The following is a 13,090-nucleotide window of genomic DNA, read 5'->3' as shown; positions in this document are numbered from 1 at the left end:
GAGCAGATAGAGGTTTGGGGTCTCTAAACTCACAATTTAAAAATACATCTTTTGGAGAAGCTGTTTTTTTAAATTGCGTGTTTGAAAATGCCACTTTTAGAAAGTGTAAACACAATACAACATTAGGTGGTTGTGAGATTCAAACTCATCTTTACTTATGCATGAGGTACATCTTACTCAATAAACAGGACCTCAAATTACTTTAGTAGTATTTGAAAAACTTTCCAAACTTTCACAATTAATGCAATGAAAGAAAAGAAAATCCACATTCAATTCAATAAATGTACAGTGAACAATTTGAGAAAAATCCTGAGCAAAGTGTTGAAAAGATACTAAAACAAATAATATTGTAACTCAGAATTTTAGTAAGCTTACGTATTTATTCGGTCTACACCAATCCTAAACTTGTAAAACAAGAGCAATACATTCACAGAAAACACTCTTGGTGCTCGGACATTAAGAGGGTCCAGATGCATCTATTCCGGGCTTGCAAATAATTGCTTTTGAACAAATACATTTTAAACAGCCACATTGATACTCATTGAAGTGGGGTCCCTCATTGATCCTGGTCTACGTGTTTCGAACCCAAGATATCTTTGCGGGTTTTCTTCAGGATAAAGGTTTGAGGAGTTCTGCAAGGGTAAAGGGAAAGACTTTTAAAGTAAGTGATCAGCACACTCCAGTTTCTTTAGTATAGCACGATCGTAGATTTACCTTAAGGGCACAAAAATTGCCAAGGACTCAAATTGAGGTCCATCTTAACTGTAGCTCATTGAATGAATGATCAATCAAGTGCCTCGGGTTTGAAACGTTTGTACTGTAAGGGGACACATGGATACACATCAATGCAATATCAAATAATTGAAAAGGCTGCTTGTAGACTACTTATAGAAATGAATGTACCTTGGGTTATTGAAGTTTACACTCGTACACCAAATTAGGAGGGCAAGAGAAGCTTACAAGGATTTTTTGTAATTTTCTGAGAAGATGGAAAGGAATAAACTTCAATAAATTAGTTTTTTTGAGTGAGTTGGTAGTGAAACACAATGTTGGTGATGGTTTGCAATACTTCAGTTTCAAATGTATCTGAGTTTCTGTGATTTTTGAGTTTGGCATAAGATTCAGGAGCCCAGTCGGATTCCTTTCTGTAAAAAACGGAATGGACTTATTTTATTTGTTGCTTTTTCAAGCACGTTTTTAAAATCAATGAAGAAATGAAAACTTTGGAAAAATGCTCGCATTCGGGGCTGGCTGTTTAGGCATGCTAATAATGTTTGAGGCACCTTGTTGCCAAGAGACACTGTCTTTCGTGCAGCTATTGCTACTTATTTACATCCGCTTTTGATGTATAATTGAGCTGCTCGTTCTAAGTGTTACATTTTGTTTGACATGTTTCAAGAACGTGCACGAGCTGGACCAAATCTTGCTGATTTTTAACAAAGGCGCATAGAAACATAATGCGCTCATGCTGCTAAGGCCCCAGGCCGGCCAAAGATTAGCAAATTTTTTTTTTTAATTTTTTTTTATTAAAACTAGGCGTTTCTCCCAGTGGCTGAACTTGCCCAAGAATACTGGGAGATGTAGTGTATTGTGACCAAAAACTTTCTTAGCATACAATTCAGGATTCTTTCGACTTGGCAGAAGCTCAAGATGTTGGTTTTAACATGTTCTTTGTACATATAGGCATAGTTTTGAATTTTCAAAACTTTATAAATACAAAGTGTATTATATAGTGTATAAAAACTTTATACACTCTGAAAACCTGAAATGGACCAAAGACCGGGAAGCAGTATACTTTTTCAAAAACTTGCAGATGATGAAGCAATATCTTTTAATACCCCCAGACACAGAGATAACTAATGACCTGGCATAGCCTCCACGGGATGGAATAGATTGGCGAGTAGCGCGCATACCCGTCAACGCCTTGCTACAGGGGAGCCTCGCTTCCCCTCCGCCCCGATCCCACCCAGGTACGCACAACATAATTCTCCTACTTCCGGAGGCACACAGATGAAGATGACCCCATTCACCTTGCCACAATTACCCCAGTTTCCCACCCTAGTTTGTTACGCAAGCCAGTCGTTACGGAGACCAGACACTGAACAAGAAACAGGACTCCTATTATAGCCAAAGGAAGACACACTACGATATGGCACGGACACAATATGGAAACCAATAGCTAATCTCACTAAGAATGTACCCTCTCAAGCCCCTGATGGACTGGTTAAATTACAATGTAAATTTAGCATAACCGTGCCAATTGGCAATACTATGTCAATGTAAGCAATTTTGGAAAACTCAATAAAAATTGTTTAACAAAATAAATAAAATTAAGCAATGTCTTTTGAAGAACTTTAAAGGCGCAAGAGACCAAGTGTGAATTAAAAGGGGAACCTGGGCTTGGCAATCTGTTTGTTTCAGACATTTCAATTCAGACCTCTTGATACCGTATTGAATTTCATAATCAAATACGCCTCTTTGCGCCTTAGCTTGTTGTCAGCACTTAGAACCGTCCAGTGGAATTCTTTCTCTGGTTGATCATTGGTGCTGTTAGAGTGTTTGTTTTGATGCGTGAATTCTATGTCAGGACCGGAGGCTTCCGATTATGCCTTCTTCCTTAGCTTTATTGTTACAGCAGCAACTCAAAAAACATCACAAACTACATTTCCCATGAACACTTGGGAAATCAAAAAGCCTTTACAGGAATCCTTCCTCTCTGTTCGCATTCCGACCAGCCACCATAGTCCATCTACGCTGTTTCCTCTTCCTGAGCTGCTCAGCAGCAATTGAAGTCATTTTTTTCTTTATCTCCTTTGTTTTGGGGGTTTATGGTGTAATCCTAGAGTTTGCTGATAGCACTTATGTTTGCTATCTCCTTACAGATTGCCTGGTAATCGTGGATCGCTTAGAGCGTGCCTAACATGATTTTTGCCCAGAGTCTGGTGCAGTGTGGTCCTCCCGCCGCTATGGGGCATACGTCCCTCTCTGTGGGCAGCGCGAGTTTCAAAACTCGGGTCACAGAGTTTTCTGACGAGCGTTGCCTTCAGGGAGTTACCTGCCTCTTGCCACTCGATGTGACACCCTTAGGAGTCGGTTTTGCCAAATTTCATTCCTAAACGCCCTCCGTGGGTCTGTAATAAGCGCTAATTCTGCCACCCTGCTGGGTCGCAATTTGCACCAGGTGCTGTGGGACACGGTCCCGGGTGGCTTGACCTGTGACTAGAAAGGGCTGGAGTGTCCCCAGGGCTCTGCCAGTCTATAGTGCGCCTTTGGCCACCTACTGTTGCAGGGATTCTGCTCCTACACAGAAATGTGCATAGAGACTTAGGACCTCAGTGAATTAGGGTGTACCAAAACCCACCTTAGTACCCAAACCCCCTACCAGACTAGCAATCAGTGACTCATTGGTTCTTTGTCCTATAGCAAAAAAACACCAATGATTAGTCAACCCAGAACATTCGACTTTGGTTACCTCAGGTAAGGTAGATAACAAGAGCACTCTTTCGTTACAGTCTTACATCAGTCCAAAACAAGGAGTAAACAGAGACACGTGCAAGTTTGAAATGTTTATTTCTAACACCGTGATCTCATGCGCAGTACCTTAGATAATACAAGCAAACATTATCAAAAACATGATTGTCAGCATTGTTACTATTCCATAAAATACAAAGGTAGAAAGCATCTTATAATGCTAACGGGAAACAGGTTTAAAATGTACCTAGATTTCACCCTCCCTAGTTAGGGAGTAAGTATATAACTAAAGAATGTCTCATTGGATTACATGGGCAGCCCCATACCTCTGGTACTCAGCAGTAGTGGATCACATCGAGTTCTGCACAAGCTGTCAGGATACGCATGTTCTCCAGTGTGTGTGATCATGGCTGTACAGTGCATTATTAAACGCGGCAGTATCAGAGGTGGCCACAGCTGCATATGTGTTATGGCTAGAACGTGCAAGGATCATTCCGAATAACAGGCCCAGTGTCCAACATAACCTTGACCGTCTCGGCTCTCCATGTGCAGACTAAACTAGCGAGGCAGTTTAGAAATGTAGCATAACAAGCTATTCTCATGTGAAGCAAAATACTCAGCCTTCTCTAAACAATTTCACAAGTGCGTGTCGTGTGCAAAGCAGAGCAGGAAAGGAAAAATGGCGTTTAAGCTTCTAATAAACCCATGCTAACTTAACACTGTGTGAATGTAAGGCTCGTCCCCACTACACTACATTCGCCTGGGCTACCTTCCAGCTCTATATTTGGTGCCTTTCAAGGCTTATTAGTGCTACTGCATGCGCGTTGCCTGAGGCTTCTGAGTCCCTGCGGAACCTAATTTACCTCAGCATGCAGGGGGAGCACGACCAGTACCAGAAGGAGGACCCTCTAAACTACATCCCCCTGGGATGATTTTTATAGGCAGTGGATAATTCTATCTATAAGACTGTAGATCAAGCCATGGTGCCCCTTGAGCAGCTCCTGTCAGCGCGTTTCGATAAAGCTTACGTGAAGTTGGCGGCCCTTATTCCTACGCTTGCTCTCACCCCTGTACCCCCTCTCCCTCTTCTCCGCCTAGCTAGAAGCCCTGTACCAAAGGTGTTGATACTGATGCGTTTGTGCGCCTCTTTGGCACAGGAGGCCCCTCAACTGGCCCAGTTGCCACCTGCTGAGGGTATTCCACCTACCCCACAGACCGCCTCTCCTGATCCTGGACGATGGGGACTCCCCCGACACTGATGAGGATGCGTGTTCCTCTAGGTCCTGGCTCCCAACACCGGCCCCTGCCCCAGCGGGGTCCTCGGACATGTTGGACCTGGAAGATATTGTCCATTCGAGGTCTTCAGACTGGGTCCCTGGGGACAAGGTGGCCCACTATCGAGCGAGTCGTCTACGTAAGCCCATGGATAAAGATGCTTGCAGCCGCCTTCGGCTTTAATGTCCCCGCCCCACCTTGGAAGGGAAGGTTGCGTTGAACCGGACATCGACCCGTAAATGGTGAAATTTTTTGCGAAGTTTATTAGGGACCCAAGAAGGATATCGACCGTTCTTGGCGCACCTGTCAAGACAAATTGCTAGATGCAGTAGGACCTGTCACCAAGATATTGGACATGGCTGAGAAGGCCAAGGTGTCAGGGGCCCCAATCTCCCTGGAGGTTCTCTCCAATTGGGCGCAGCGTGTGATAGTGTTCTTTGGGAATGCGAACTGCGCACTCTCCTCAGAGAAACGGAGGTTACTCCTTATTAAGATAGACGCCACGTTGGGTGACCTCGCCTCCTCTGAGGCAGGTGCTGTAGCCCAGGGGGACCTGTTTGGGGACCTCTTCGTCCAGGAGTTTGGGAAGTTTGTGGCAACTTTCACATCCCTTGACAGGGCGCAATCCAACATTAGAAAAGTGGTTACCCCTTGGGTTTTTGAGAGGGCCGGATGTGGCAGGGGCTCCGGTCGCAGGCAATTCCAGGATAACGCCTGCTTCAATAACTTCTATCCGACGAGGGGGCAGACGTTCCGTGGTCGTGGAAGCCACAGAGGCCAGCAATAAGGTGCTGGACGAGGTTGAGTGTGCTGCCATCAGCAAGCTTACAGAAGGGGGGGGGGGTCGGCGCTTGGCGCAGTTCTTCCCAGCATGGGTTTCCCTCACAAGCGATGCTTGGGTGCTGCAGACGGTGCAGGGCTTCCAGTTGGAGTTTCATGGCCGTCCCTGTCGGCTATATCGCCCTGCCCCATTACTTTCACGCAGGGCGATGCAAGGTTGGTGCGCGAAGAGGTTTTCGCCCTCCTTCAAAAAGGGGCGATTTGTCGTTCGCTAGAGCATCCAGGTGGGTTTCTCAGCAATCTCTTTTTAGTCGACAAGGTCGAAGGAGGCCAACGTCCGGCCATCAATTTAAAAGAATTCAACGAGTGACTGGTGTACCGCCACTTCAAAATGGAGAGCATCCACCTCCTCCCAGACATTTTACGTCCGCTCGATTGGATGTCAGGCTCGACCCGAAGGATGCTTACCCGACGGTGCCTATTTTCCCCCCTCATCAGCATTTTCTGCAGTTCAGGTGGGAAGAGCAGATTAACGAGTTCACCACACTCCCTTTCGGTCTATCCTCCGCTCCGTGGTGCTTCGGTAAGGTCCTTCACCCGGTACTGGAGTTCCTACGGGCGCAGTGAGTGCAGATGATAGTTCTCTTGGACGACATGTTGGTTCTAGACCAGTGTCATAAACGCCTGTCTACCCAATTGCAGACCGCGGTCAACCTCCTTCAAGGTTTGGTGTTTGTTATAAACGAGAAAAAGTCCCTGCTGGTTCCTGTCCAATGCGCAACCTTTTTGGGTTTTAATATTGACTCCCTGTCTTCCACTCTGAGTCTTCCTGTCAGAAAGATGGCAAAGATCAGAGGCGAGCTACGTCAGACCTTGGCGAAACCGCAGATTTCTTTACGACAGTTGGCGCGCTTGGTCGGCCTTCTCGCCTCATCGATTCAGGCAATATTCCCAGGGCCCTTGCATTGTCGGGCCAAGCAGCGCCTAAAGGCGTTATCACCTCAGACAGGGCTTGACGCTCTCACAGTTGATTCTGCTGACTGACGAAGTGAGGAACAAGATGCAATGGCGGCTCACACACATGGAGGCCTGGAACAGCTGTGCGATTTTTGGCTCAGCCCTAGATATAATTATCGAGTCAGACGCCAGTCGATCTGGGTGGGGGGGCAAGGTGTAGAGAGTTTTCCACAGGTAGAGCTTGATCCACTCACGAACAGTCGCTGCACATCAACTGCTTGGAGTTACTAGCGGGTTCATTCGCAGTTCAATGCTGGACGAAGGACAGAGTGCAGTTGTGTGTCCTCAGGATGGACGTCTCGGCGGTCTGGTACATCAACCACCTGGGGGGGTAACAGGTCCAAGATGCTGACGGACCAAGGATTTTGTGCACTTTTGCCTGGACAGCCAGGTTTCGGTAACAGCGGAGTACCTACCGGGGCGGGAGAATGAGGTGGTTAATTGACACTCCCATCACTTACTGGATGACTGTTTGGAAACTGGATAATCAGGTTTTTTTCCCTACTGTCGGGGAAGTGGGGCCCCTTCTCGGCAGATCTGTTTGTGTCAGGTCTGGATCATCAGTTACCAAGGTTTTTCAGCTGGCGCCTGGATCCTCTGGCGGAAGCGACTGATGCTTTCCTCCAGAACTGGCAGGAAGAGCAGGGCTATGCATTCTCTCCGTTCTCCATGATCACGCGAGTGTCAGCACTGCTGCGACGCCAGCAAATGGAGAAGGTCTTGATCACGACATGGTGGAGGTCTCAAGTTTGGTTTCCGGTTCTACTGGAACTTTCTTGGGATTTTCCAATCCTACTCCCCCCACTCCTCACATTCTTCTCAATCCCGACCTCGTTCCTCATCGACTAGTCCTAGAGAAGCGCCGAGATTGATGGCCAGGAGGATCTCCGGCATCGCTCCCAGGCCTTTCGGGAAAAGCTGACGACTTGCTCTCCAAGGCGTAAGCAGATAGCACAACCAGGAGATATAGATCAGCCTGGCAGCGATTGCGTCGGTGTGTGCGACGGGGTGTTGATCCCGTGGGGGCAGATGTAAACCAAGTCCTTAATTTTTTGGCGAGTTTGGTCTGGCCTATCGGTCAATTAACACTTTCCGTTCAGCGATCTCGGTCGGTCACATGGTGGTACAGGGCTCCCCTGTCGGCAAACATCCCTTGGTGTGTCTGCTCCTTAGGGGGGGGGATTAGTCTTTAGCTTACCCCAGAACCGCAATACTCCGTCCTCCAGGACGTGAAAAGGGTTTTGAACCTTTTTCGGTCTTGGCAACTGAATAGGTTTCTCTCTCGTAAAGACGTGACAGCCAAGTTGGCAATGTTATGTCTAGTTTCCCGTAAGAGCCTTGGACATTTCTGCCAGAGTCTATTCACCGGAAGGGGTATCTTTCACAGTAATTAGAAGAAATAAGTCTAACACGGGGGCGCTAAGTGGTGCTGGACGAAGATGGCCGTGCTTACGTGAGGCTCCGGCCCTTCCAAGCAGTTCATTATCATCTCATACTCTCCTGCTGCATATTACCCTGCCATCCTTTCCACCGATGGAACCGTGAGGTTGAGAGGTATCCGCCGATATGAAACATGACCCAATTACCTGCGACGGTGACCGACTAAACAGCACCGAAACCCGACCGTGAGCTGCAGCCCGTCCTTACAGAACCTGCTGCCCGGCTGCTGACTCTACGCTGGGCCGAGGACTGGAGGCCTGCGGAAACGTGGCGGCCGGACTGCGGAACAAAGCTGGCGGAGGACTGCCTGTTAAACCGCACTGCTTGCGGTGAGTGCCCGGGAATGCTGGTGGAGGCGTGAGGTGAGAAATATCCTGAACTTGAGTGCGACCGCGGTGCTCACTGACCGCGGGCTGAAGCCGACTTACACAGAGCCTGCCACCCGGCTAAGGCCGATACCAGAGGCCTGGGGTTGGGGGCAGCCGCAGCTTGCAGCACTGCCACTGAGGGGTAATGGCCTGAGCTGCCCATGAGCTGAGACCCGCGACTGCAAGCGGGAGATGGAGTGAGGCCCCGGCCGTCACTTATGACAGATAGCGCTGTTTTGTTGTGCGTGCTGGCGCTTATGGCCCCCTCCTCCCCTCTCCCCAACGAAGAGATACGCACCCGGCGAAATGAGGGACTTATGCTACACGCAATGCCTGAACCTGCGGAGCTGTTTGTGTGACGCGGGAATCATCCTGAATCCGGCCAACTACGAACGTTGTGCACCATCCGGATCCTACATCAGAGGTGCTGGGGAGCTGGCGGTGGAGGTAGCGCATACTGGCTACCATCGCGCGGAGACGCTACAACGCCTGCCACCAGAACCTCGCTGAGGGTGACAGAGTCATACCAAGGACATTGCAGGTACACAGAGAGGGGAACAATCAACCCGCTGTCGCCATCTTGATTTGCCTGCCATTTTGAAGGTCCCCCCGGTCTGCATTTCTGGCCGAGCTTACCACAAACGAGTGCCCTGCGGAGGCTGCAACATATGCACTACCACCACATCGCGCAGTGACTGGGTTCTACACGTGCCCACTGCCCCATAAACCCACCAGACCTGCCTTTTTGGCGTGAGTGCCCAATTAGTTTCATTGCAGGGAGACACTATTACCTGCCGCATCTGACCCTCTGAACGCAGCTAGTTCCACCGGCGGCTTGAGGGGGACCGCCCCGGAGACCAGTGGAGCCCCCCGCTTCCCCCTCTAATACTATACAGCGGCGGCACTTATTCCTCATCGATACTTACCTGACGACACCATTTAACCTAATTGCCTGACCACGCCTCTCTCCCCAAGAGTTATCTGCTGCAGGAACACTCCCTCCCCGCAACATAACGCGCATACCGGTGAGCCGTCCCGGCCCTTGCAAATAGGTGCTCCCCAGAGCTGGATCTAGTGCCCAGTACCTCATAACCCACCACCTATCTGTTGCACTTTGGAGGCCTACAACGAGACTACTACACTTCTTGTGGCAAAATGGGGCACAATGAGACCAAGCAATCCAAGCTTCCTTTTGAGTCCCATAAAAACCCCAGATCCCAATCGGCGGACCACTCTGAGCCCGGAGCTGAAGCCCCGCCCGAGGAAGATTGGAAAACGCTCTTGCTAGGGATGATGCTACATCAATAGACTCTAAAATAGACGCACTCAATATGAGGATGGACACAGTGGTCGCCAAATTGGGCCAACATGACAATCGATTGAAAGAGGCGGAGAGTAGGATTTCGGACCTAGAAGACAACGCAACAGCCAGCGGCTGCCAGGTCACGCAGATGGATAAGCTGCTCAAGAGAATAGCTGACAAAAATGAGGACTTGGAAGCTCGGTCCCGCAAAAATAACATGCGCATTTTAGGCCTTGCAGAATCTACCAACACGGGCCGCATGGAGGACTTCATAGAAAAGCTTTTTGCAGATCTCTTCGGCAGGGACTCCTTTTCAGCACACCTCACTGTGGAAAGAGCGCACCGTTCTTTAGCGGCCAGCAGGGGTGTGGAATTTTATGAAATATGTACTTGTCCATGGGACAAGTAGCTTCATAAATCTACATGTCCTGTAACAAAATCCACTTGTCCCGTTGGTGCCATATAGTGTGCCGTCAAATAATGGCTGCAATCTCTTTATAGAAGAGCTCTGATTATAGCCTCTCTGGTTATGTCAGACTATTACTATAAAAGGATTTGAATTTTGGAGTTTTTCCACCAGCTCATCTCTAATCTTTTCCCATACTGAGAAAGGTCGGCAATTTACTCCCGACAATGGCAGAAGTAATGTTTTTTCCATGGCTGGGAAAAATGTGGTTGGAGAAAAAGTGAACTTGTAAACAGTCAGACTTCCGCCGGGGCATATTTATATTTGCTCATGCTAAGATGCAATTCACAAATATTTTCTAGGACTACGGTTTCCTGGCCTACTTAAGGAAATTCATGTGAATTCATGAAAAACGTAAATCTGCATTAATACAAAGACATATATCATGGGTGCACTTTTGTGACTTTAACATTTGAGCCCCTAATTATATCTGAGTTAACCAAGACCTTGTGTTTTTATTAAAATGTTATCTCTTCCTATCTGTGAGCTGGCTTCATTGTGTGTCACAGCATTCTGCTCTTTTACAAAGTAGTTTTGTTCAGTGCAAGGAATTTCTATGGCAATATGGCCTTTATGAGACCAAATACTAGCGTTCTAGTAAGAACGCGCTGGCATACAGCACCACGCCTACCTGATAATCTCAAGGTAGAGAAATGAGCATAGTGTAGGCCAAGTAAGTAACCAGAACATTAAAATACCCACCACGTTGATCCAAAGTTCTCGCCAGAATAGCTCTCGTCTCTTCCATCTAAGCATCTATCTATTCATACTTTCACCCACTGATATCTAGCATTTCACCTTTACATTGGCACCCATTCATTCTTTTATCCATTAGCCTTTCACCAATCTGTTCGTTCGTCAGTCCATCAGCTCATCCATTTCCAAACCTTCCCATCCATCTCCAAACCTATCCATTTCAACCATCCATCCATCCATCTGCTCATCCATGCACCCCCCCTTTCACTCATCTAACCACCCTCCCATTCACTCATCCTTCCACCCACCCTTCGACCCATCCATCAATCCATTTTTCCACTCATCCATCCATTTATCCCTTACACTCATCCATCCTTTGGCTCTCTAATCCTTACACCCTGTAACCCATCCACCATCCCCATCACTCAATCATCCAGGTCACTCATTCATCCATCCATCCAGCCACACTTTCACTCCCTCATCCTTTCACCCACACATCCATTCATCCTCACATTAATTACGAATCTTTGTCTGCTGAGCTGCAGACAGAAGAGGACCATCAAGAGCTTCACCTCTACTGTATCTGCTAAAGTGGGGCGTTCACAAAGCCCCTCTTCAAACCTATCCTGCCATCTCCAAACCTATCGATCCAACTGATCCATCCTGCCTTCCTTTCACTCATCCATCCTTTCACTCCACACATCCTCCTCTTCACTCCTATTCATCCATCCTTTCACTCATCCACCCATCCACCCATCCTCCTTTTCACTCATCTATCCACCTACCCTTTCACTTCCTCCATTTATGCTATCGCTTGTCCATCCACCCTTTCATCCATCCATCTTCCGTTTTACTCATATATCCATCCACCCTTTCACTAATCCCTCCATCCACCTTTACACTCAACTGTCCATCCATCCATCAACCAACCCTTCCACCCAGCCACCCACCCATCCATCCATCCCCGCCCACTCAGCCATCTATCCCCACCCACTCAGCCATCTATCCCCACCCACTCAGCCATCTATTCATCTACTCTCTCACCCATTAATCCACCCTTTCAATAAGCCAAACATTTTTTTACTCAATCCACTTTCAACCTATCCATCCACTCACCCATCCCTTCATTCACCCTTGCACGTATCCTACCATTCTTTCAAACATCCAATCACTCATTCATCCATGTATCTACCCTTTCACTCCACTCATTCATCCACCTATCCATCCAGCCTTTCACTCATTCATCCATGCATCTATCCATTCACCCTTTCACTCATTAATGTATGCATCTATCATCCACTCTTGCACGTATTCATCCATGCATCTATACATCCACCCTTTCACTTATTCATACATGCATCTATCCATCCACTTTCATCCATGCACCTATCCATCCACCCTTTCACTCATTCATTCATGCATCTAAACATCCACCCTTTCACTCCACTCATTCATCCAACTATCCATCCAGCCTTTCACTCATTAATCCATGCATCTATCCATTCACCCTTTCACTCATTAATTTATGCATCGATCGTCCAGTCTTGCACGTATTCATCCATGCAGTTATACATCCACCCATTCACTTATTCATCCATGCATCTATCCATCCACCCTTTCACTATTCATCCATGCATCTATTCATCCACCCATTCACTCAATCTCCCACTTACCCTTTCAAGTCCATTATGGGCCTTTGTCTGCGGACCTGCAGACTGAAGACGCCCATCAAAAAACTCTACAGCTGCTGTAGTTGCTACAGCGGTGTGTTCACAATGCCCCTGGTGCAGGCACAAAGTGAGATGAGAGGCCTAGTGCAAGGCCAGAATTGGGGGTGGCCTTAGGCTTGCATGAAAGCCCATGGGGAAACTAATGAGCTTTAATGTAAGCCCTCGATGAAGTTAGAAAATTAGAAGCCAAGGGGAGCGGGTCAGGGATGTCAGAGTGCAGCGGAGGGTGAAGTGGTGGGGTTAGCAGGTTCAGGCACCAGGTGTAACATAAGGTGTACAGGAAACGCAAAGTGCCAAGGAGGGGGTGCATGAGAAGGGAAATTAAATCGAGTTGAAGATGAGCAGGGATATTGGAGCCCTATGAGGCCCAGGAGTGGAGCAGAGAATACAAGGCAGGGGTCATACAATTCAAGTCAGAGCAAGGGGCCAAGAGGCACAAAAAGCAGCGTCTCTTACATGCCATTGCTGCAAGTGTACTTGAGTTGCAGAAGCTGGATGTGTGTCTAATGCTTGAAGAAAATAAAAGGACCAGGGGAGGGCCTGG

General features: G+C 47.8%; 1 protein-coding gene across 4 annotated transcripts in view; it reads right to left on the bottom strand.

Annotated features, from left to right (window-relative positions):
- The window catches only part of COPRS (coordinator of PRMT5 and differentiation stimulator), a 302,791-nt gene that overhangs the window by 73,868 nt on the left and 215,833 nt on the right, over positions 1-13,090 (bottom strand). The window contains exon 4 of one of the 4 annotated variants that reach the window (XM_078654396.1): positions 386-632. The exons of the other annotated variants lie outside the window; for them this stretch is intronic. Coding sequence (XP_078510522.1) covers positions 610-632 — 23 coding nt within the window. The 3' untranslated portion in view covers positions 386-609. Of the gene's footprint in view, positions 1-385; positions 633-13,090 lie in introns of those variants that run through there. 4 annotated transcript variants of the gene reach the window in all.

The sequence above is a fragment of the Lissotriton helveticus genome, chromosome 7 (genome assembly GCF_964261635.1).
Source record: "Lissotriton helveticus chromosome 7, aLisHel1.1, whole genome shotgun sequence".
Taxonomy (NCBI): domain Eukaryota; kingdom Metazoa; phylum Chordata; class Amphibia; order Caudata; family Salamandridae; genus Lissotriton; species Lissotriton helveticus.
This window is presented reverse-complemented; position numbering and strand designations above follow the sequence as displayed.